The sequence below is a fragment of the Typopeltis vanoorti genome, chromosome 22 (assembly GCF_054136105.1).
Source record: "Typopeltis vanoorti isolate ZY-2024b chromosome 22, IOZ_Tvanoo_1.0, whole genome shotgun sequence".
NCBI classification, from domain to species: Eukaryota; Metazoa; Arthropoda; class Arachnida; order Uropygi; family Thelyphonidae; genus Typopeltis; species Typopeltis vanoorti.
In genome coordinates, this window is record NC_143570.1 from 31,159,258 (window position 1) to 31,183,849 (window position 24,592).

At 36.3% G+C, this 24,592-nt stretch overlaps 1 protein-coding gene across 1 annotated transcript in view; it reads right to left on the reverse strand.

Moving 5' to 3' along the window:
- The window catches only part of LOC150094275 (uncharacterized), a 449,181-nt gene that overhangs the window by 168,373 nt on the left and 256,216 nt on the right, over positions 1-24,592 (reverse strand). The window contains exons 5-7 of the mRNA XM_090412434.1: positions 23,537-24,469; positions 2,104-9,186; positions 859-861 (exon numbers count right to left, since the gene is read on the reverse strand). Of these exons, the coding sequence (XP_090268560.1) occupies positions 859-861; positions 2,104-9,186; positions 23,537-24,469 (8,019 nt within the window). The remainder of the gene's footprint in view (positions 1-858; positions 862-2,103; positions 9,187-23,536; positions 24,470-24,592) is intronic.

Consider the following 24,592-nt stretch of genomic DNA (forward strand, 5'->3'; position numbering starts at 1 on the left):
AAGATACAATTCATAAATTTTACCAAACCTGCATCGATTATTTTCATGGAAATGGAAGTATTTGAATGGGTCCTACTACGAGAAATTCCTCTGTGGGTGAAGATCGAGAAAAGCATTTTGTTCATTTCCACTCACTGGAACTTAAATATAAATGACAGCGAACTATTTGATGAAGTTTCATGCATTAAAAGTTATGTCACCAGTGAAAAGATCAAAGAATGGTGATAAAATGATGAGGCCTGCCAACGTAGATGGGTTGAAATTTTTAAATATTTCACAGATATAAACGTATCTTTTAAAAACATTTTAAAAAGCGTGGCATTTTGTTGTGTCCCTGGATCTAATGCCCCCAATGAATATTTTCCAGTGCAAAAACCCAATTAAAAATCAATCAGCTATCAGCTAACGCCTTTTTATTCCCCGTATACGGGGAGTAGGCTAGGCCATTTAGCCCTATCTAACTTTTGGAGACTGAGTGGGCAGTTCAATCTCCACTGGTACCAATCAGAGATAGATGGCCCAAGGCTATCACTAATTAAGCGGTACTCAGTGAAGAGAGACGGCTCAAATGTGCCACCATCTCGTGGTCCCTAACCCTAACACAATTAAAAATCAAAAGATTGAAATCATGCATTTATACCAAATGCAACTTTGACATGAACTGTATACATGCTTTATGAATTTTTAAAACACAAACCTGATTTATTAAAAAAAAAAAATTTCTTGTGATGGAAAGTATCAAAATTAAATATTTTAAAGTACTGTAATAATATGATTGTTTAAAATGCTATGTATATGCTTATATTTTATAATAAATGTTATAAACTTTTTAGTTTTAGTGTAACAAATAAACGCAACCTGCTTTTTGTTATTATAATGAAACAATTTCTGATTTGCCTTTTATTTTCCCCAAAAAATATGGTCACTGTAGGCATAAGGATACTGTCTGCATATTTTTTTTTTTACTTACAGCATAGTGATAAAATTCTTTTGGGTTGCCTTTAGCCTACATGGCCAGTTTCTTCTTGCACAATACTCAACTTTTCTGGTCTGAACTTTTATATATTGCACAACTCCTCTCATGCTTATTCTCAAGATATTCTTTCCACGTCGTCTTCTTATGGAGTACTTACTTAATAACAACTGCACATCCATTTCATTTCTACCCTATTTGTTCTTCAAACTTTTGGACACATTCAGACACTGCCTCATTTAAGCACCTTTTCAAAACTTCCCATGCATTGCTGATATCCTTTCTATTCAGTATCTGATACCATGGGACCAATGATAATATTTTCCTGAGTTTATCATAATTTCCAGCTTTCTAGTTCAGCATATAACCTGCCCTAATTGGAATATCCATATAGTTAACTACTTCCCATGACAGTACAGTACAGCATGATCACTGTCACCACCTGTTGGCAAAACATTCACATTCTTAACTGAGACCCCTTCTGACAGTATGATCAAATCTAATTTTGTAAAAAAAAAAAAAAAAAAAAGTGCTGATTTTTTTAATGATAAACTGTCAGTTTAAATGAAATTCCTTACTTTTTCCTAGGTGTTTCTAGTTACAGATTATGTTAATTTGCATGTTGTAAAATAACCAAACTGTCTATAATAATGACATGAAAAAAGAATTATTTTTATAAAAAAAAAAGCAATTTTCTGAGGTTTAATGAAGTTCAATGTGTTCTTAATTTGCTATATTACTAACATGCTCATGTTTTTACCAAAATAAAAATTTAACCCGCAAAACAGAAATAAAATAAAATAAAAATAAACAATTCTTGTAATTAAAATAATGAAATTAAATATTTCAAATAAGACAATGGCACAATTTATATGCACTCCTTCAACAAATTTTATCGGTTTGCCATTTTTTTTTCAGTAATTTATGATGACAAAAACTAGAGTAAAAAGAACACATTTAAAAAGTAAAATGTAAATTAAAAATAATACAAATAACAAATTTAAATAAATATAAATTTAACAAAAGTGATTAGAATAAGTTAAAGGTGAGTCTTTCCACAATGTGTCATTTGACTATGTGGAGATTCTATAATTACAATGATAATAATATTTACATATCTACAAATATACCTCTGAGATGTGTGAGCTTCCTGAGTACCCCTGATGTTGAAAAAAATGAGGAGGTAAAGGGTCTAATGCGATGACCAGTTGAAGGTGGAACACTACTCTTGCTGCATAAACTCAAAGGTAATGTACTGGATTTGGAGGAACCAGTACTGGATACAGTATCTGGAATGTTACCAGAACTGAGCGACATTTTTGTTGGATTTGCGGGTTTTGAATTTGATTCCTCTTCCTCTGGAATGGTCTCAGTAGAAGTTAATGAACGATAATGTGTCAGCGAGGTAGTTGAAGTGCGACTAGTAGTAGAATCATCTAGGCTAAGGATGCTTTCTTCAGATGATTTGAAAGAATAATAGCCAGTATCCCGAAATGTACTTTTGTTTGAATTGTTTTCTAGTTCAGAGATATTCCCTGCTGATTTAGTTCCAAATACGTTACTTCCTTTGCTTGTTGTGCGGTAATTAGCAACGAGTAAATCATTCTCACTAGAAGCTTTCTCTTTGGGATTGATAACTTTCGGTAATGGCGTAATTATTCCATTATCTTCTTCATGGTCTGCCTCTGCTCCTTCATCACTAGTGACAGAAACTTTTGAAGTGGATATTTCAGTGCAGTCTGTTTTATGTTTGTCATTTTTAATTTCTTTCTCTGTAGTCTGTGCCTTTATTACTGAAATATTTTTTTCCTCACACAGATGATTTTCAATGAGTGGGCATGTCTGATCATTAGTATTGGAAAATACATTATGTGTGCCTTCATAAATTACTTCTGCATTTTTAGTGTCAAATGAGATACTCACACATGTAGGTATATTCTTGATGCATTTTTCTTCAGTAGTATTTGGCATTTGACTCTTCAAAAGGTTTGAATTATTTAAATATGTGATATCTGTTTTAAAAACAATATTCTTTGATTCCTCTGATTCATATTTTTGCTTAGGCATATCTTTTAAAGGAGAATTAGAATCACAAATCTGCTCTCTTTGTTCAGCAGATTTACCAAATGGCACTGCATTATCTGAATAAATTTCTGGATCCTGTGATGCAAGAGTGGGATAACAAAAATTGAATCTGATTTCATCTTCTAGGTTTGGCAATATATCAAGGTGTTGAAATGACATGCCATCATCTCCACTAAATATATCAGTATCTGATGGCTTTGATATTACCAGTGAATCTGGCATTGTTCCGTTTGAGTTTTCCAGGAGAGCAAATAATTCATCCATTTCATGAGAAATTTCTGATTCAGTTGGTGTGCAATCAGAATCATCATAACTAGGAATGCTGATGCTTGCAGATATAGTTGTTTCTGATCCTGATTCAGAAGGAGTTTTACTTTTAGTACAACTATTCTTATCTTCATCTGGTCGTGGACTTTCCATATCTGAACTGTCATGAGTATCACTAATGGTAATATGAATATCCTCAGTATTTTGTTGGCAATTTGCAGCAGTCTTCCTATCTCTGAGTGGTGACCCATTCCTACTAGCACTAACGGTATGCATTAAAGCAACAATTTGATTAGTGATGTACTGCCGAGCATTAGTAACATTATCCTCATTATGTGAAATCTGCATGTTTAGGCCATAATCAGTTTTATCTGTTATTTTTTTTAAAGATGCCATTAACTGTTTACAGATATAAAGTGTTTCCTCTGATACAGTAGATTCTGAACTGTCACTATTTCCAGTAATTTCAGATTTATGTGGTATATAAGAAAAAACTGGACTTGAAAAGTTCTGTCTTCTTATTGGTGTATGTGGTGTTTTTCTTTCACTGCGATTTCTTGCTATATCATCTTCATCAGTGGTAGTCTCTTCCCCTGATTCTAACGTATCACTCCCATAATCACTATTATTACTTCCTATTGTACTGCTACAGCTACTACTAGGTTCACCAGTAGATAAAGAAAGTGGAGACACAGTCTGCATCAACCTTGCTATCTGTGATTCTAACATCTGTAATGCTGGAAACTTCTCCTTCTCATTAGTAATTAATTTGTCTTCTGTTTTTGCTGGATCATTTGCATCATCTGCTTTACTGTCAGTGAAATGAGTGATAAGTTTGTTCATTATATATTTTGCTTCTTCATCAGAGAAGGCATCATTTGAAGTAGCATGTTTAAACTTGTCTGATTTAAGACACTCTTCTTCATCAGAGCTACACTTATCCTTCTGATTCTTAGCAGTATTCTTCCTACAGTTTTTTTTCTCTTCATTATAATGGTTTATTGCAGGGTAAATACTACAGGTGGTTTCTGTGTTGAATGGAAAAGACAAGGAACTATTAACCAAAAGAGGCATATTATGTTCATTCGTATTAGCAGTAGATATATAATCTTTCTGTATTGCACTTTTGTTATTATTAGTATTTTTCTGGTTCACATTCCTGTTTATCTTTGTTAAGTCCAGCTCAACAATAACAGCAGAGTCTATTTCAGATTCCAATTTGTTGTAATTATTTTTATTTAAGTCCACCTTTTCTTTATTACCAGGATGACTTTTCTGCACTTGAACACGCTTTGCTTCAGTACTACCTTTACTCATATGTGAGGGAACACTATAAGGCACTTCTGGTAACTCAGCATCTAGTGAGCTAAGTGAAGCTGTTCGACTTCTTGACAATGAAGCACAATCATTATCATCACTACTAACATCCCCAGTTTCATCGCTAAGCTGTGATGTTTCAATATGATCTGGACAAAAATAACCATTTTCAGTAAGACCTGAGGTGAAATATTTTTCAAGACGAGAGGAAGCTAATTCAGCATAGCCCATAATATTTTTATTTTCTTTTGATTTACCATTTACAGTTCCTACTTTTTGTTCTTTTTCTAGGCATGAGTTTTCTTCAGGTTCTGGATGATTTTGTACATTACGAACAGTAAGGGATGAAGTACCAAAAGTTAAATTAAAATACTTCTGCAACTGTGAAGGGTGTAGTGTGTTGACAGGTGTTGTTGCTCTAGACTCTTTTTCACTTTCTTCACAACTTTCTTCCATTATGGTATGAAGTGGATGTGAAACAGGATGGTAAAAACTAAATGCTGCTGCTGGTGCAATATAAGTAGCTTCATCAGAAGATGTAGAAGTATCACTCAAGACAACTTCTTCACAATCACTACCATTATCACTAGACTCTGATGTGCTAGAAGCATCAGTAACATGAATTTCAAATGGATCATCATAATTAACATGACAAGATGAATTTCCTTCATCAATTTCATTTAATTTTTCATCTACAGAAACATGTAATAATGGACTAGTATAATGTGATAACCTTTCATCTGAACTTAATTCTTTATTGTTTGAAGAACACATGAGGTATTTTTCTTCTTGCTCGAATGATGAACAGTTGCCAAAATTAGCATGGTTTAAGTCTACAGCACTGTCATTAATAAATATACAACCAACCTTCTGAGGCATAGCAAAATTTAGCTTATAATCTAAAGAATTCTTTTCTGTACATTCTAACCTCATATTCAAGTTATTATCACTGTTATCCTCCAAAGCTATATTTCTTTCATTCTTATCAAGAAAGGAACTTACTATTTTATCCTCTAATAAGTATCTTGTTTCTTCGGAAGAAAGTTCATTTATCACATCTGCATCCGTTTCAATGCTGCTACATTCTTTAGAAAGTTTGTCATTTGCCTGCAGTATTTTTTCCCTGATTGCTAATAACCTCATTCGTTTGTATGCTTCTCCTTCAATCACTGTATCCTGAGAATCCGTATCCGATTCGAACCTGTCCAGCTCATCCCCACTTGAGAGCATCTCAACATCGTCACCCTGGCCGCTAGGGGACTCTATAAGTGAAGAGGTTTCCATTCTAGCAATTTTGTTACATGACGCCTCAGGATGCGATATTAAAGCGGTAGTATTTTCAAGCGGTGCATAAGTAACCAACGAAACATTGTTTGCTGCGTTGTCTCCTGCTTCAAAAACCTCAACAACTGGATTGGCTTTCGTCGGGATATCTGGGACTGGAGAAGTTATTACTGGGATAATATTTAAGAACGCTTCACCACCACCAACAACAATACCATAATGACGCAAAGAACTCGTAAATAACACACAGCCCTCTTCGAAAGTTTCCCGAACACTAACAACTTCCGGTTCAGAGTCAGAAATCATAGGTGGGCCAAATGCATCTCGGGCGTTTACATTACCCTGCCTCTTAAATGTTATCCGTGGGACGCCCAGTGTCTCGTCTAGTTCTCCTACGCTAACGTCTGCTTCATTATTCGTAGGACGCTCAACCAGTACAGAATCTAATTCGGCGTTACTGTTTTGTTGAAATATCCCATTTTGTTCATCGTTCTTCCCCACAAGTATTGTGGGATCGACCAGAGCGCGTACCTCACTTCCCCAGTCACACTCAGATGCCCTCGGGTCAGGGTCTATGACTCCATACGAAGCAGCTGCTCGGTTCCAGAGACCTGTCGTGCTCACGCTGGCATTAACACGCTTCGATGCCTCTGACTGCAAAACATTCGTGAATTCGAGCTGCCGATTTCCGATCACCTCTGTGGCACTGGAATCCAAACAAACAAATGCACCTTTCGCCTGCACGTGGTTGTTACAGGTAGGTGACATGTTCGTGTCCTTCCCAAATTCACACACCTTACACTGAGCACGCAAAGGTTCAGAGCGCTCTTCACCTGCTGCCAGTGCCATGTTGTCATCGCCTAACTGTAAAACGTCATTCGCCTGAGAAGCCTGTTTATAGACCGAGTATACACGAATAGTAAACTGAACTTCTGGAATCTGAGTAGCTAAAGTTTCATTGTCAGACAAAACTTTGAATCGCTCTTCTTTGTAACGCATAGATTCCTCAACATCTAAACTTGAGTGGATTGAGATCTGAGTATCTGAAGGAAATGAAGCCACTGAACATTTAGTATTTGCAGTAACAGGGTTCCAACCTACGTTTACCTGAGCAACAGCAACCTTATCAGAATCCACTGGTTGAACCTTGCCACTACTAATGCCACCAGGAGAAGACGACCGAAATAAAGTTTGCTCCGTCACGTGACCTCCGATGGAGTGGTTTTCGACTTGTGCATGGAACCGATCGCACAGCGAACCGTCATAGGCGGGCGAACTTCTAACGGAGACCTGTTCGTCTATTCCAGACGCGTCGCTGTTATAGGGAGTCACGTTTCCGTTCAACTCTAAGCCCTCGTTTACTCCTTCCTGTATATAATTCGCAGTCGAGGTGTGCTCCGTTGCTATGGTTTCAAATTTCGGGAGTGGCTCCGCGGGCAACAGGTGGCTGTTACGGAGATTGCATGACTCGGTTACCCTAGTAAGGCCTGAATCTAGCCTTTGTCCCCCAGAAGTGGCAAAGTTGCTGGGTAGCTTATCGCCTTCACTGTTTATAAAACTGCTAGCTACCTCAGCCCTACTTTCTGAATCGTGGGCAGAAGCGTTAGAGGGTTGCGATACGCCTAACCCTCTAAACAATGGACTATCAAGTGCAGCGAGGTCAACAACACAGGTGTGGGCAACGCGATACGCTTCAGCAGACTCGGATGAACTAGAATCGAGCACGTTCGTTACCCGAATGTGATCACTGGTACTAATTTCTTCCAAATCACAGTCAGCAGAATCCATATGAGGCACGTGCTCATGTTTGTGTTTATTTACAATGTGATAACCTATGGCGTTTTGCGTAGACAATGACGTTGATGGAAACCCAGACGTATGTTCCACACCGAACGCTGTTAAGTCACAAATAGGTGGTGGTTGTGGTGGTAGCAGCCTAACGGGAGATACATATCCCTTCGGTACACTTAGAGTCTGACCTACTTTGACGTAATTGGAAACATCAAATATAGGTAACTGACGGTCTAAACTCTTGTTGCGACAAGCAGAAAATAATTCTGAGATATCTGACCCGCTGCTTCCTCCCTTAGTGATAGACAGACGCGAAAATACATCCGTGCAATTTAATTCCTCGACATTTCTCGTAGGACTCGAATTATTGACTTCCTTAGTTGTTTTGAGTTCAGTTGAAGCGTAGCGTTCTTCTTGAGAATAATCCAACTTTGAAATGTTCTGTTCATCTGAAAGAAAACTATCAGAAGATAACGCATCAAAACTAGGTGTGGGTGAAGTAGTTCTTAGATATTCAGAATCAGAACATATCTCCCAGTCGGAATCCTCAATGTAAACAGTTCCGTTAGTAATCTCGACCCGCGATTTTACACGGAACAGAGACTGTCCATGGCGTTTATCGGTGCCGCCTTCGGAGGAATCCGTTTCTTCATCTGATGAATACGATGATCCAGAAGAGCTGATAAAGACCAGCCTATAATCATCTCCTTCTGGAACAATTTTATCGACATCAAGATCAACTTCACTTTGAGAATCGAGATCATTATGACAGAGAAACCCATTTTCTAAAGGCAGCATAATCCCCATTTCCTCTTCCAGCTGCCATAATTTACTTTCGACAGAATATGGGCTCCAAGTCCATGCTGCTGAGTGCAGCCAGTTCCTATCCCCATGTCTACTTGGAAGTGAAGCACTTCGAGCAAAAAGATTATCATCATCACAATAAAAAGGGAAAGAATCCTTTTTTTTCCTGTATCTTCTGGGTAGTGTATTTTCTTTGCTATCCGAACCAGAACTCTGCCGTTGTCTTTGTGCTAAGCACTTCTTTTTGGAACGACCAGGTTTCTTCAGACGTCTAGTACATGGCGAATCTGTTGGAGTACTAACAACACTGGACCCCTTGACATCCGCTGCCGACATCAGCTTTCCGTTGGGGTGATGACCCGCACCACCGTCACTTGGGCTGCTATAATCAATAGTTGTTAACGAAGAGGAAGAAGGGAAACAAGTAGTAGTAGCAATCGCAGTGCAAGATGGTGATGATGTTAGTAAATGTGTTACTGAGTTACCCTTGTTATGACCCACACCTATAGTGTCTGCATTACCATAGGCCATTAAATGAGATATGAAAGGGAATTTAGACCTCACTCCAGAAAATTTGTCAACCAGTGGATTAGTGTTGTTATCAATATTAGTATAAATTAAAGATGAGTGTGGTGAGCCCAGATCTGATGGTGTAGGTTGTGTTGCTAATGGAAAAATAATAATACAAAATTACTCAGCCAGTTTTCAACCTATAATTTTCTTCAATTACATTAAACAATTTCACAATTAATGCACAGTAATTAATACATATGAAACATACACTGTATTTGTTAGTTATATGATATCATCAGGATAAGAATTGTGCCACTATCTGTAATTTATAATTCAGAGTAATATATTAAATATTAAACCTTGTGTAGATAGGGTATTTTTTTAATGAAATAGTAGCATAACCGTGTGCGTAGAGAAACGGGTACTGCCCTTAGAACACTAGAAAACGTATAAAAATGATGTGAGAGAATCATTGGGTGTATTTTGAGCCGAAATATGGTTTGATCTATCCAAATTCAATTTAGAGACATCTCTTGATAAACTGTAGTAAAGATCCTACATATATACATTTAACACTTTCATTGACAAGCTGAAAATTGGAATTTCGTGTGGTGGCCAAATTTTTTTATTTTTTTTATTTAGTTAGCGACGTCCACGCGATAACGCGTGACCGGCCGTTTGGTGAGAACTTACATCGCGCGATATCGCGTGATTGGCAATGAACATGTTAAACTTCATTGTTTAACATGTTCATTGTCTAACATGTCATTATTTATATAATGACATATATATAAGGCAATCTCATCTCGAGAAGATTGGGAAGAAAATAGCACATTATTATTATTAACGTAATGGGAGCAAAGACACATACAGTCCAACTCTGAATTATAATAAATTTAGTTTAATCCTTTATCCAAGTGTGAGCAAACAAAGTTTGCGCCTGAAAGTATCTTCAGGACTGGGGTAAGGTGGTACAACACCGGGTAACTCGTTGCAAAGATGAAGCAAGCTAACATCACTCCTATCTCAGTATCTCCCATAATGCAAAACACATCTCCTTGCAGAGATGTATAATGTTATGCATTAAGGGAAGGGCCACTACATAGACTAATTTCGACCTTTATTGAGGTCTCTTCAGTGGGAGCAAGTCCTAAACAGAGATACCAGGCAGAAGCATTAGCAAGGTCATCTCTACCTATAGGAGTTACTAAAGGGTGTGCCACCTTTTTATTAAATTACTCTGGATTTAGAGAAAGATGTTGAAAGTTTATTTTTCACTTGGTTAGACTATAATAAATTTAGTTTAATCCTTTATCCAAGTGTGAGCAAACAAAGTTTGCGCCTGAAAGCATCTTCAGGACTGGGATAAGGTAGTACAACACCGGGTAACTCGTTGCAAAGGTGGAGCAAGCTAACAACACTCCTATCTCAGTATCTCCGATAATGCAATATCCAAGGAGATGTGTTTTGCATTATGGGAGATACTGAGATAGGAGTGATGTTAGCTTGCTCCACCTTTGCAACGAGTTTCCCGGTGTTGTACTACCTTATCCCAGTCCTGAAGATACTTTCAGGCGCAAACTTTGTTTGCTCACACTTGAATAAAGGATTAAACTAAATTTATTATAATCTAACCAAGTGAAAAATAAACTTTCAACAGTCCAACTCTGAAGACAGCAGCTTTAAAAAAAAAAAAAAAAAAAAAAACGCCGATTTATGCCTCCAATAAGTAAGAGTTTTAATTTTTTGTTTCTTTATGATAATTCTACTCATGAAAAACTGGAAACTTAGAGCATATTACTACGTTATGTGGGCTAAGAGTCAGGTATTCAGAGAACCCTGCTCTAAAGATTGAGTGGTCATTTTACAAACGACTTTTCTCCAATAAACAGCGTAGTTGTGTCAAACTTGGTGATGAAAATCATCTATCATCGTCAAACATTTACAAGCATGCTGTAGTTGAATTCTAACACAGCATTCGGTATCTTCTTACTACCGGTGAGCTCCTTGACAGCCTCTACAGCGCAATCGCAGGCATCATCACGATATCTGCCCTTCGATTATAAATATCTGGGTTTGAATCCTCTCTAAGACGCGAGAAACCTTTTATAAGAAGTCTGAAATGAAGGTGAGTTAGTTGGTCTTATATGGAGACGGCAATTTTTTGACCTAATGAACCGTGTGTGTGTGTTTAATTCCAAGGTTTTTCTATCCCCTAAACATACGCAATTAACATATAAAAATACACTGGTCTTTGTGGTTTCAATCGTAACAGACCTTTGGACTTTTTTTTTTTTTTTTTGGTTCCCCTTCAGCGCCTTCGTTGGGCCCATCTCAGTTCCACTTTGAAGTACGAAATTTTGCGCTGTGATTTGAGTATTTGCTGGAAAAGCAAAGATTTTGTGACCAAAGCTGGCAGCTGTCGTAGATAAAAATATACGTGCAGACAAAATTTATATTATCCAATTTAAATAAAAACTGAAACATGTCAATAAATTTTGGTTTATAACCTGCGGTTTACGCGGTTCATCAAGAACCGCTAGCAATTCCCGGTGAGACCACCGCCCTGCTTCGTGGATAGAAGCTGCTTGGAAAAGTACCGTGTTTGGTCTTTAGAACACAGTTCTACGATATCTAAGTCCACCCACTTACTAAACTGCTAAAGAGTTTTAACATTTTGTGAGTGGGAATACGATACCCCCCCTCCCATTCTTGCCGCGCGCACACATTTTAAACTGCCTTATTAAAACTGAAACAGACAGACAACTTTTAGTAGATTTGTTATATAAATTTCATCAAAATCTTCCCAAAGCAGCTCTGTTATAAGCGCGCGCACGCACACACACACACACACACACAGGGGGGGGGGGGCACGAAGAAAAATGTGTCCGCCTAGGTGGTTCCAACGGTTAATTATCTCGCTGCCAGATGTACACCTTCCCCACTCCCGTGTCTCTTTCTATGTTACTGTTTCTTACTCACTTATAAGTGTGCAAGAACTATGAAGTAGGGTGAGGGAAAAAATCAAGACATTTGAGAATTTTTGTTTTTAGAATGATTCTTTTAAATCTTTCCATTAGGTTCGGTTATAAATAAAAATCGCAATAAAAATATTTTGAATTTTCTTAAAATATTAATATTTTCTTTCTTTTTTATTTACAGGAGTAACAGAAACATTTCTTGAAATGTATTATGCACTGCAATATGAGTTAGAAAAATAAACATAACGCCCTCTGCATGTAGGCTATTTTTTTAATTCAGTTGAAAATAGTATATATATTAGCATTCTTAAATGCTAATCAGGAAATTCTTGTCAAACAATATTTTTCATTATCATTGCAGAAAGGAGCCTAACGAACTTCATTTTAGCATCGACAACTATTAATAATAGGATTGTAATATATTCATTGTTATTTTATGGTGAAAATTAAGCAATGACGGTGCCTTTTGATAGAGTTTCGAAGGCTGAAGAAATTGGAAATCTCCGGAATTAGTTTCCTTGCTGTTATATACTGGTTAAAATATAGCACCGCTACCCAGACGTGCCATATTTTATCAGCGCTTCTGATTAGTTTTTTTAGGATTCCAAAATGACACTTTGTAGTGCCTTTCTTAAATAAAAAGAAGTAATTATGATTTAATCACGATCAAGAGTTGCTAGAATAATATATCATCATTAATTTTCTAATATGTAATCAAGGAGTGTACAAGATGCTACGACGGTACCATACGATTAGGTTTATATTATTGCAAATCCCCTGTAAACAATTTTCCTCCAAATTAGTCTAAGGAGCACTTATCAGGGACTCCAATATTTCAGATCTTATATTTCTGTATCTTCTTGTATATTTCTGACTGTAACAATCCATCTAGATCTTGGTCTCTTTCTGTTTTTTTTTTTTTTCCCCTGCCATCTTAGCATTAAACACCTGCTTTGCTAACCTTTCCTCTTCCATTCTGTTCAAGTAATCACACCACATAGGATTAGTTCTTCTCGCGCATTCTTAAATGCTAACAATATTAGGTTCTTTCCTAATATCTTCATATGATTCTGCAATGGTGCGATTTCTTCACTTCCCTTATATTTCTCAGAAATCTCATATCTGTGGTCTCTAGTCTTTGATCAACTGCTTTATTTCTACAGTCCTCATCCAACTCTCAGATCCATAAGTTAAAAGTGATACCGTCTTATATATTGCTAGTTTAATACCTGACTAATTTATTTCTTATTCCATATAAATTTATTCAGATGTCTCCCCACCATAAAAGTTCTGCTTCTTCCGATGTCTATTTCCAAATTTAATTTGCCATCTTCACTAAAAACTGCCCCCAAACAGTTGGAATATTTTACTTGTTCTATAGGATCTCCATTCAGAATGCAGCTGAAGTTTTCTATGTTCCTGCCTATTGTCATATTTTTTTTATTGCTAGTTGATTTTCATGCCAAATTTTAACAGCTGTTATTCAATTTAGTTAAAGAATCATCTACATAAAGCAAATAGCCTGTTTCATATATCCGAAAATCAGCTTTAATGCTATTTCTTTTCATAATATAGGCGATGAATAAGAGTAGAGATATGGTGAAACATGTCTCCCACATGATTTTATATTTATTCTAACCTCTTTGACATCAAACCTCTGAATTACAACTTAAATATAGAGTGTTTATTGCTCTATATAATTGTAGCGTTCTGAACATTTTTTTTTTCTTGGCACCTTGTCGAGCGTTTTTTTTTTTTTCCCCCAGATGTACAAAACTTAAATACAGATCCTTGATGTCTCGACTATTTTTTCGTAACTATTTATTCCCACGATGTTTCAACTATTTTTCGTAAAGTTAAAATCTGATCCTGACAACCTGTATTTAGCTTAAACCCAGCTAGTACTTCTCAAAGTTTCTCTTTCGCAATTTTTCTTATCCCGAACACTTAGCAGAGAGATTCCTTTGGAATTCTGTGATTCAGTTTTATTTACCTTTTTACAGATGGGAACTATACGAGATCCACCAATTATGTAACAGTGAACCTTCTGACTAAGCTTTCCGAATTAAGCAGTACAGCCACTGTAAAACATTTTTATACTTTCATATCTGAGCCTTTATGGTCGAATATTACCTACTCAAGTTACGGCTTTTGATAGCTTGTTTCAACCTCAATTATTCATATGCATTCCTGATTGCATTTCTCGTGAATATTTTCTATCACCGTTTGTTTCATTTAAGTCTTTCAAAGAAATTATTCCACAGATCCAGAATATCTTTAGTTTGTTTTCATGTGATTTTTATCATCTCTGATTCCTTTTACTGTGCTCTTTCCTCCATTTCTTAAATTTTTCAACAGCCTCCAAAACATTTTACCACGTTCCTTATATTTATCTTCTATATTCTTACCAAAGCCTTCCTAATACCCGCATGCATTTTATTTAGCTACTTTTATATAGCATATCTCTCCAACATTTTTTTCAAAATTCTCTTGGGATATCGGCCCGCTTACTTGTTAGGAACTTATAATATGTCTTCTTCTTTTGCCACTGTGAGTCCAAAGTTTGGTTCTTGTTTTCTAACTCCTTCACTTTTTCTTGAATGATATCTGTATAAGTAAGTGTATTCAATTCATCTTGAAAAGCTACTGAACTTGAAAACGTTCTTACATATATTTTTTTTTATCTTACTTAAAACTAAGGTCAATTCCAATTTCAAATCCCTAGTATACTCTTGCATCCCGAATTAGTGTGAAGATATCGCTCAACAATAATACAATCAATAAGACTTATTTTCTCTAGTATCTTCTCTTCATGTGAATTTGGGCACATCTTTATGAAACATGGTTTAAGTGATGACTAGGTACTTACATTATTATTTACTTTTCCCTTTATCTAAATTGACCCAAAACATTCCTATATGATTGGTATTCATTTCCTACCATGATTTCCAACCAGGACTAGATTCCATTTCTTTATGTGAGCTGCCTTTTCCGATGGCTGGAAAAATTCATTTACTTTCTCTTCAGGAGGACCTTATGTTGAGCCATACACAAATATTGCCCATATAATGCTACTTGAAACTGCCTGCCAATGAAAAAGTTTATCTTCGTGTTTGTTGTCGTCCTTCCTTTTTCTGATCACTACTGTAGAATATAACATCCTATGTTTATTATTTAGAATCTCACCTGTTTTAGTTTTCTTCGTCTCACCAATTACGCGTACGTGGTCTTTCTGTATTTCCGTTGATACTTCTTAAGACGTTGATGGAGCCCATCTTGAATTCTGCTGACTGAGTTTGTTCTGGTAGATGACTTTTCACTGCTCTCCTTGGTTCCATGACAAAATAGCTGGTGACTCGTTTAACCCGATGACACCCCAGGCAGCATGAAATGTCATCATACTGTATCATATTTGTTTCTGGTTTAAGCCAATAAGGAATACAACTTAGCAAGCAAGTTCAAGACTGTCAAATCCTCGTTCGTTCAGTATCTAGTGGATGCCTGTTAACGGGGCACCATGTGGAAAGTAAGGACTGGACACAGCAAAGAATAGGTCAGAAGCTAGTCGGTTCTCCGTATTCCTTAAGGGTTATGGTGTGGGCTCCGTCCAGTTAGCTAGCTATGACTCTTAAGCGATCCCAGAAAATAATACATACCTTTCAAAAATGAGCTCTAAAGTAATCAACAAGTTTATACTCAATATGTTTAAATGATAATAGAAACCATTATATTGTAAAACCGATTCAGAAAAAGAAAAAAAAAATCTCAACGGGATTTTTTGTTTTCCTTTACATGGAGATATTGAATATGTACAGAATTTTTAGAGCTTGTCTATTTTAAAAGAATCAGCCCTCTGTATTACGTAAAATATTCATATTCATAATTCATGCTATTAGCTGATTATTGTATATTCTAAACTCCTTCCCACTACCCTACATACATGAAAGACGTATCCACAACAACGCCTTTCCCCTTCCCTTCTCACAAACATTTTCTCAGTTACAAAAATCTATTTCCATTGTTTGCAATATAGCTTACATTAGCAGCGGATCCGAGGGGCGGGGATTTCCATCCTCCCAAGAAATTAATATTGTATATATTATTATTATCTGAGACATATGAGTCAATGACTCGTCGATCCGAGGGGGGGGGGGATTTTCCATCCACCCAAGAAAGTAATATTGTATATATTATTAATATTTGAGACCTACAAGGAGTCAATGACTCGTGGAGAGAGATTATACATCTCCGAAACCAGCTGTCATATCTTCCCTTAAACTCATTCACACTAGATGCACTCACTGCTCTGTTAGAGAAAAATATAGCTCTTATCCCTTTCTTAACCACGAACAAACTTAACTTCCGTGTTCTCTCTCTCTCTCTCTCTCTCTCTCTCTACGTTCCATATAACGAATAATTTCATCAGACGATATCCTATAACACTCATTCAAAGTTTGTAGACCTCCATCATATCACCCCTATTTCTCCTGTTAACCAGTCTGTAGTCCACATACTCACAATTTGCCTTCATAATCTCGATATATAATCTTTGCAACTGTTCTTTATATTTTTTTTTTCAGTTAAATAATAAAAATGTTAGCTTAACTTCCGATATATTTTCCCGATTTTAATACAAAAATTAAAATTCTGAAATAAATGTACATGATAAAATCAAATAAATTTTATAAAAATAAAATGTTAATAATAATAATAATACTCTTCCTCCTCCTACTACTACTACAAAGTACCAGGCTAGGAAAGTGATCAGTGAAGTAAGAATGTGAAAGACTGACAGCGCAAGCTACACAAAATACTATGAAGATCTCAATTATTTTAAGGGGAAAGTGCTAATAGATTACATGTGCTTCTCACTTGGGTTTGATGATTCCAGCAATTGGTCCTGAAGACATGGAAAGAGAAGACAGCACCGCTACAAAACATGGAAGGGCTTCCAAAAAAGAGGTATCTAATTAACCACCAGTCTGTGTTTCTGAGGTGGTGATAGTAAAGATCACGGAAAGGTTAGGGTTAGAATATAAAACTGGGTCGGCGAGAGAAAGAATCTCTCGGATAAGTAATATTGATTAGTTAAAGGAACGTTTCGTTTCAGTAATTTGATTCCGTTTTACAGCAATAAGGTTATGACAATACCGAATCTGATCAAAGTTTTATGCTATGATATTTCTTGATTTTTCCAAATACATTTCACAGAAGTTCCACACAACAAGTTAATATTTAAAGTACAAGACATTGATAATAGATTAATGACATGGATTGATGAACTGGCTAAATGGTATATATATGAACGTGTTGTGTATGAGAAAGCAGTCTTTTAGAGAAGAAGAGTGACGTGTGGAGAGCCACGAGGTTCTGCGCTAAGTCCACTGCTATTTAACCTATACGATGACAGAATTTAGGTAGGTTGGCTGGGTGTCTATTTAATGGTGTAAAATTGCATCAGAAAAGATCCAAGAACATGCGATTTGTAGAGAATGGTGGATTTGGGCTGAAGCTCAGGGGAGAGAACAAAGAAAAGGTGTCAAAGATGTTTATTCAAATAGCGTATTTAATTGTATTTGAATGCAACAAATCATTGTACGCAAATTTTGTCTCTTGGGTTTAAGATGGAAGGTACGAAGAAACACTGGAAAGAATTCAAAGAGGAATAACTAAAATGAGATTAGAACTGTGCAATGTTGCTTGTCATGACAGATTAAGGGATCAGAGGTGCTATTTGCCGAACAGGTGAAGTGAAGTAGGGGGATATTGATAGAGATATACATTATTGAACGGATTTTATACGTAGATACAAAGGTTTTTCCGTACGCAGTAGGAGGAGAAATGATAAAAAACAAAGTTATTATTCATGGAAATTGAATATGCGGTAGGTCAGTAAGACTAAGGGAGCAGATTTTATTTTCTTGGCGAGTGAGCGGAACACAGTACCAGAAGAGCTTCTGGTACTGTGCTTGTCATACATCTCCTTCAACATCAGTGAAGGAGATGTATGACAGGCATTGTGAGAACTAAATGGACCATCCCCTAAAGCTTTTATTGCTATTTTAGCCGATAAGTGTAGTAAACTTATTTGTATAATGATGAATTTTGGACTTCATGGAGGTGCTAAGTATAAAATAATACTAATACTGCTACTACTAATAATACCTCCTAGAATCAGAGTCATCGTGAGAGGAACCTTATCTTAAATCAGCGGTTTTCAAACTTTTTAGAGTACACTACTAAAACAATGCATAATAATTTCCGGCAATCGATTTTATTTTAATACTATACATAAATTTAAAAGTCACCTAGTGATATTTTAATATATGATTGTAAAATATATACAAAAACGGTAAAAGAAACAAAAAAAAATCATTCCATGTTTTTGTTACTTAAAACTGAAACATATTTCATCAAAATATGAAATATTAATAAATTTAATAAATACTTCTCAGTCCACTCTCTCTAGCATACTTGAAGCCTACCACTTACCTGTGGGTGTTTTCGAAACCGGTTCTAATTTATTGTGACATTTATAAGGACGGCCTTTTCAACTAAAAAAAAAAGTGAGTCAGCTTTATACAAAGATGGCTATATTTCTTCTGTTGGTGTCATATTCATTCCCGCAAAAACAGACAAACCAGCTGAAACACACACACACACACACACACACACACACACACACACACACACACACACACACACACACACACACACACACACACAATTAACAGACATAATATACTCCGCTGATGTCCGCAATTTTTTTTTATTTTCGGTGAATACAAATCACGAAAAAAGGTTGTAGACATCTCACGCACATTAATACCGCGCATGAAGTAAAATTAGATAATCCAGGAACTGCTTCAGAGACTAAACCTGAAACTTTGTCAACTGCTTCAGGCTCTAACAAGAGGGGTTGTGATCTCACATCAGGCAATGAAGTACATCTACCATATGGAGACATTCACAAATATTCATGCCCACGGTGGAATTTGAAATCCAGGGCCTGCTGGCTAGAGAACGGAAGAACCATTCTTTAAAATTAATACACCTGGCAATCTAATTGCCTTACCCGTAATTCTATCCAGTCCAAATCCCACAAAACAGAGAAACCAGATCGAGAATACCCAATTATAACACATCCATTCTTGATGTGTTATAATTATAACAATTATAACCCAATTATAACACATCCATTCTTGATGTGTTATAATTGGGTATTCTCTTCATAGATAATTCATTTCAGTAATGAAATGAATTATCTATGACGCTCAATTAACTATGAATCACAACTACGTCCCAAATTAGATGGAGGAATTGTCTTGTCTCAGTAGTTCTAGCGCCTTGCCTTTGGGGAAATTCAGCCCGATTAGGCTGAATTTCTCAGGAGACCTTCATTTCCCGACTGGTCTGAATTTCCCAAATGATTGTATGCAATATAAAATAATTGCAATCCAAAGTTGGTCGAAATCAGTTGAATGAGGCAATATATAGACGAGTTTGGGGAGGACAAGAAGAAGAAGAAGAATGACACAATTTTTGTATTTTGGTTAGTTTCAAAGCGATTTAGGTTTTTTTTTTTTTTTTGTATTATTAATTAGACAATGTTTCAAACTGGGCAGTGCATATCCTGTTGCATACTTATATCGAATAAAAGTGGCGGATCAATAATATTTAACTTAGCACCTGGACTTACAGCAGACCGAATTCCAGTCCTAACGATTCTATACGAGTAGTCAGTGATCGCTACAGTATTTGGCTTGACTCATAAGATAACACGAACATTCTAGAATGTGCAAACATAAAAATAAGTGAGAGAGATACTCCTACCAAGTGGATGCGTTGATCTCTAGAGCAGGATTTGCAGATTATTCAGCATTTAGTCCGCCACTGTACTAACGTACTGTAGGTTTACAATTTTTCATGAAATTCAAAAACATTTATGTCATTTCACTTTTTTCCCCCTTCCTTGATACTGAATGAACAACACGGGTTTATTAAGGAAAGGTCAGGTTTGAGCAACTTGATTACATTTTATAATAATGGTGCCGATAAGTTAGTCACCATGATACATTTGGATTTTGCTAGGGCTTTTGACTGGATATACGAGTACAGCATGGAAGACCATTGCATAAATTGGAAAATATTGGATTGGATTATAATTAGACAAGAGGATGGCTGACTGACAGATATCAAAAAAGGTATATGGGAGATGTGAATCTGCAAGATTCGACAGGTGGCATACACCTGTTTGCAGGTGATGCAAAGATAAGCTGGGTGATCAGGAATGGGGGTTGATATGCCTTGCAGAATGATTTAAATAGGCTAGAACTGTGAGCTTGTCTTGTGAAAACGGTTTACATTTACCGATTCAGCTTGGTAAATGTAAACACACACAGCCGAGTGGTTAGCGTATTCGCTCTCCAGCCAAGAGGCTGCGAATCCTGCTAGGATAGGGATGTTTGTGATTGTCCTACTAACTCCGTATGGAAAGGGCATCTACGACCCTATCACTTCTATCAGAAGGCTTCAATCCCAAAACCGAATGAGGTACGGGAGTGACCATACGGCAATTAAAAATGATGTCGTGTGTGAAAAAACTAACCAAATATAAAATTATGTACTTTGGCATATCAAAATCATATATTGGTGGAATTGCTGATTAGGCTAGGGATAGGAAGTTGATATTCAAAGGCCATATAACAAAGATTGCAAACGTTTTATATATATATATATATACAGTATATATATATATATATATACAGTATATATATATATATATATACAGTATATATACAGTATATATATATATATATATATATATATATATATATATATATATATATATATATATATATATATATATATATATATATATATATATATATAAAGCTATACCACTAAATTTTATAGAAATAGGGGATATTAAAAATTCAACCTTTAAATCTTTGAAAGCTTCGAAATTTTGACTATAAAGCTTATAAGAATACAATCCTCGGCATCAGAGCTACCTTAGCTTACATTAGTTAAGACACGAGCACTGCCCATCTGTCCATATATTCGCATTTTATTAGAGCATGTGATAACAGTTTAACTGGCCTCATAGCTGTTTCGAACTGATTGGTTCTATTCAGAAACCTTAAGAGAGCAAAAACTCTCATTAACTACAAAGCAATCCCATGTTCGCAGTTGTATTTTTCATAAGTAAACTCACGGTCGGTGAGTAATAATAATTATCAAAGAAAGACCCATACGGCTTTATTTCGACGATGTAAGTTATACACAAATAGGAGATATTAAAGATCCAACCTTATCTGAGACAAGTTATTTGTTTCAAATGGCGACCAGCTGACATTAAAAATTGCTTACAACAGTTCTTTTCGTCCTAGAGGGACGAGAACTTGCTTTCCGAACAAAGAGCATTATTGACATCGACTGAGGTGCGGAGTCTCTAAAGAGATGGAATTATTCATTATGACCATGTAGTAAGTGATCAGAGAGAAAATTGAAGATACTATTACAATGGAGGGGGAAGAGTAGGACCTTTCCAGCAACGTGTCCTTTAAAAGTAAGGGCGATCAGAAGACCTGCTACAGAGAGAGAAAGAATTCTGAGAAAAATCAGAATAGTGAATAGATGCCATCAATGGCATAATCATATTAAAAATGAAGATATCATGAAGGAACTTGGCATTGTTAGCATTTAGGAATGTATGAGCAGTGCTAATCTCTGATAGCATGGTCACTTAAACAGATTGGTAGTGGAAATGTTAGCAAAGCAAGTATTTGATGCCAAGAAAAAGACCGAGAAAATAAAGATGCAGGTGAATTAATGTCGTTAGAAGTAGTTTGGAAGACCAAAACATAATAACTGACAATACTGATCCTGCAAATAACAGACTGATTTAGAGGAAAATTGTCAATGGAAAGTTAGTAATAATAAAAACCTTTCATGAAAGAGAGAGAAACAGGGATCTTATTAATCTTTGTACAATTACTTGGATTATAGGTTCAAGTGTAGATGATAAGAAAGCTGTTAAATGTCCGACTCAAAATGTATAGAGGGGTGTAGTGAATTCGTTATAATTTTACAAATTATTGAGTGGATATTTTATTGATATTAGTTTATAGCAAGTCCACAGCACCATATGCTTAAAATCATCTCGATTATGATCCTGACGTGTTTTTTTTTTTTTTTTAGCTAAAATTCATAACAAACTTCTTCAAGAAGAGACTACAAGGACTGAGTGGTATAAAAATTTACTGAAACATAAGAAATTCCATCCGACGGAAGAACCCATACTGTGCTTATCATGCGACTGGCTGCTGCAGCAGAACTAGCAAAAAAGGCCGTTACTTGTGCCATCACACTTGGACAAACAAAGCGTTACATGTATGCAACATCCTATACTCAAATATTTTCTACAGAAACAAACATATCTTCTGAAAATTATGTCTGACCTTAAAGGCAGGAAGATTTTCCTTAATGGAAAAAGGCTACGCTTAATACGGTCGATAAGTGGTAAAAAAGCGACGTACAAAATTATTTTTGATCCACATTTTTTCAGTCACTTGGATGATGAAAAAATGCACCTGTCCAGAAGGAAGTATTTCGAAGAAAACATTACTGCTGTCAACAACAACTAATTTTTAATAATTGAGTCTATGGACTTTTTTTTTTTTAGAGTTTCATAGAAGTCGAAAATTATCATAGTTGGAATTGGAGCTGTTTGGAATAGTAAAGACCAAAGCAACTGTAGTTACTGGACGGGTGCATTATGTCTGTTACTTGCGTATGTTCTTTTAGCTGGTATGTCTGCTTTACTGGATGATAAAGACTACCTCCCTACCACTTCCGTACGAGGCTGGTTCATTTACTTTCAGCTGAAAAGAAAATGAACGCGTCCTAGGGATTCGAATCTATGTCTTACTGCCAGAATGTTATCGTCGTTACCGACTGAAGTACGCAGCTACTCATCAATCAAAATATATAGCTAGCTGACTATTGTCTTTAATAACATTACAGTAAAACATTCAGGGATATACTTTACAAACTTATGGTTTCTAGAAGCCTGCCTACACTTCTTGAAACCACTGTGGTTATGCTCCTGGCCTTCATCATTAATTTGCAATAAAAATAACGATAAGATAAATAAAATCAATCAGCAAATTAGATAAAATAATAAATAAATGTTCCGGTAGAATGGATAACACTACATCGTATACCTTTTCGCAGAGGAAAAGGCATCATTCCTCTCTCCCTCAACACGCACACACACACAATTCCTCTTCTAACCAGAATAAATCATTACTTTCTAAGAGTATTTTTCCCCTTCTTACAATATTAAGGAAGTCTTGTGTGTTTCTCACTATAAATCAGAAATCACTATAAGGAAAACAACAGATCAAACTTTTCGGAGTGGGGAGAACCATTTGTCAATTTGAGTTATAAATAACTCAAAAAGGAAGTAATAAATAAATATCAGGTGAATAATTTAAGAATTGAATAAGAGTCTTACCACTGAAATTCCTCTCTTCTAGATTGTGTTCTATGCTAGGTCTCCTCTTCTTCAAAGTAACTTTCCGAAAGACAGTTCCGGTATTTTTCTCAACTTCTGACTCACTAAGACTGGATACAGACCCGCTGTGAACATCCCCAGCCAGCTTCAAAAAATTGCCACTGTCACTACTATGGCGGAAGTAGCCACTGGATGCTGTCCTTGGAGATAACGTGCAATCAGTTATCCCCGAGTCCGGCCCGCTACTCGAAGTCATATCACCTTTTAAACCAGGACTGTGTACTCCAGAATCTGTAGTTTCAACGGATGAGTATCTAGTGTCACTCTGATCGAAAACAGCTTGCTGTTTCCGTAGAGGACTCAGACGCTTACGGGGTAAAGGCACTGGCACATGCAGATCGGTTTCATCAGTAACTTCACTGCTTGTGGATCGCGATCGAACACTAATGGTAGAGCGGCCTTCATCCGACGATTGCCTCTCACGTCTTTCTTCGTCAGGCACTTCAGGTCTATCTGACAATATCACAGATCGAGGACTGGCTTTCGGAATGGCCAGTGGCGATCGGGGAGGAATGCGCTGTTCTAAACTGGTACCATTAGGAGCTGGACTGTCTCTTTTACTGACACGAGGTGAGCTACTGGAACTGGACGAAGATGATGAATCCCCACGTCTCGAAAGTCTACGCGCAACTGTTTTCTCCATGGTCACTTCTGAAGGAGTGGAGTACGGAAAACTCTCGAAATGTAAAGGCGATCTAGTGTGCTCTTCGGTGCTTTCTTCTTTTGCCTCCAAGGCAGTGCAAGTATTTGGTGTCTGTATCTCTTCTTTCTCTTCAGGTGTACAAATCTGCTTCTTTGGTGTTGAATGGGCGAGTTGACGTAATGGTGGATCTTTTGTTTGTGCAATGGATGGCGCTCTTTTATTCAACAAAACTGCACAGAAATCAAATAAAAGATTCATATATAATATTACATAAAGTATTCAAACCTGTAATAGAATAAAATGTACAATTAAAATGTTCAGAGTGTTAAGGATGCAAGACTAACAATAGCATA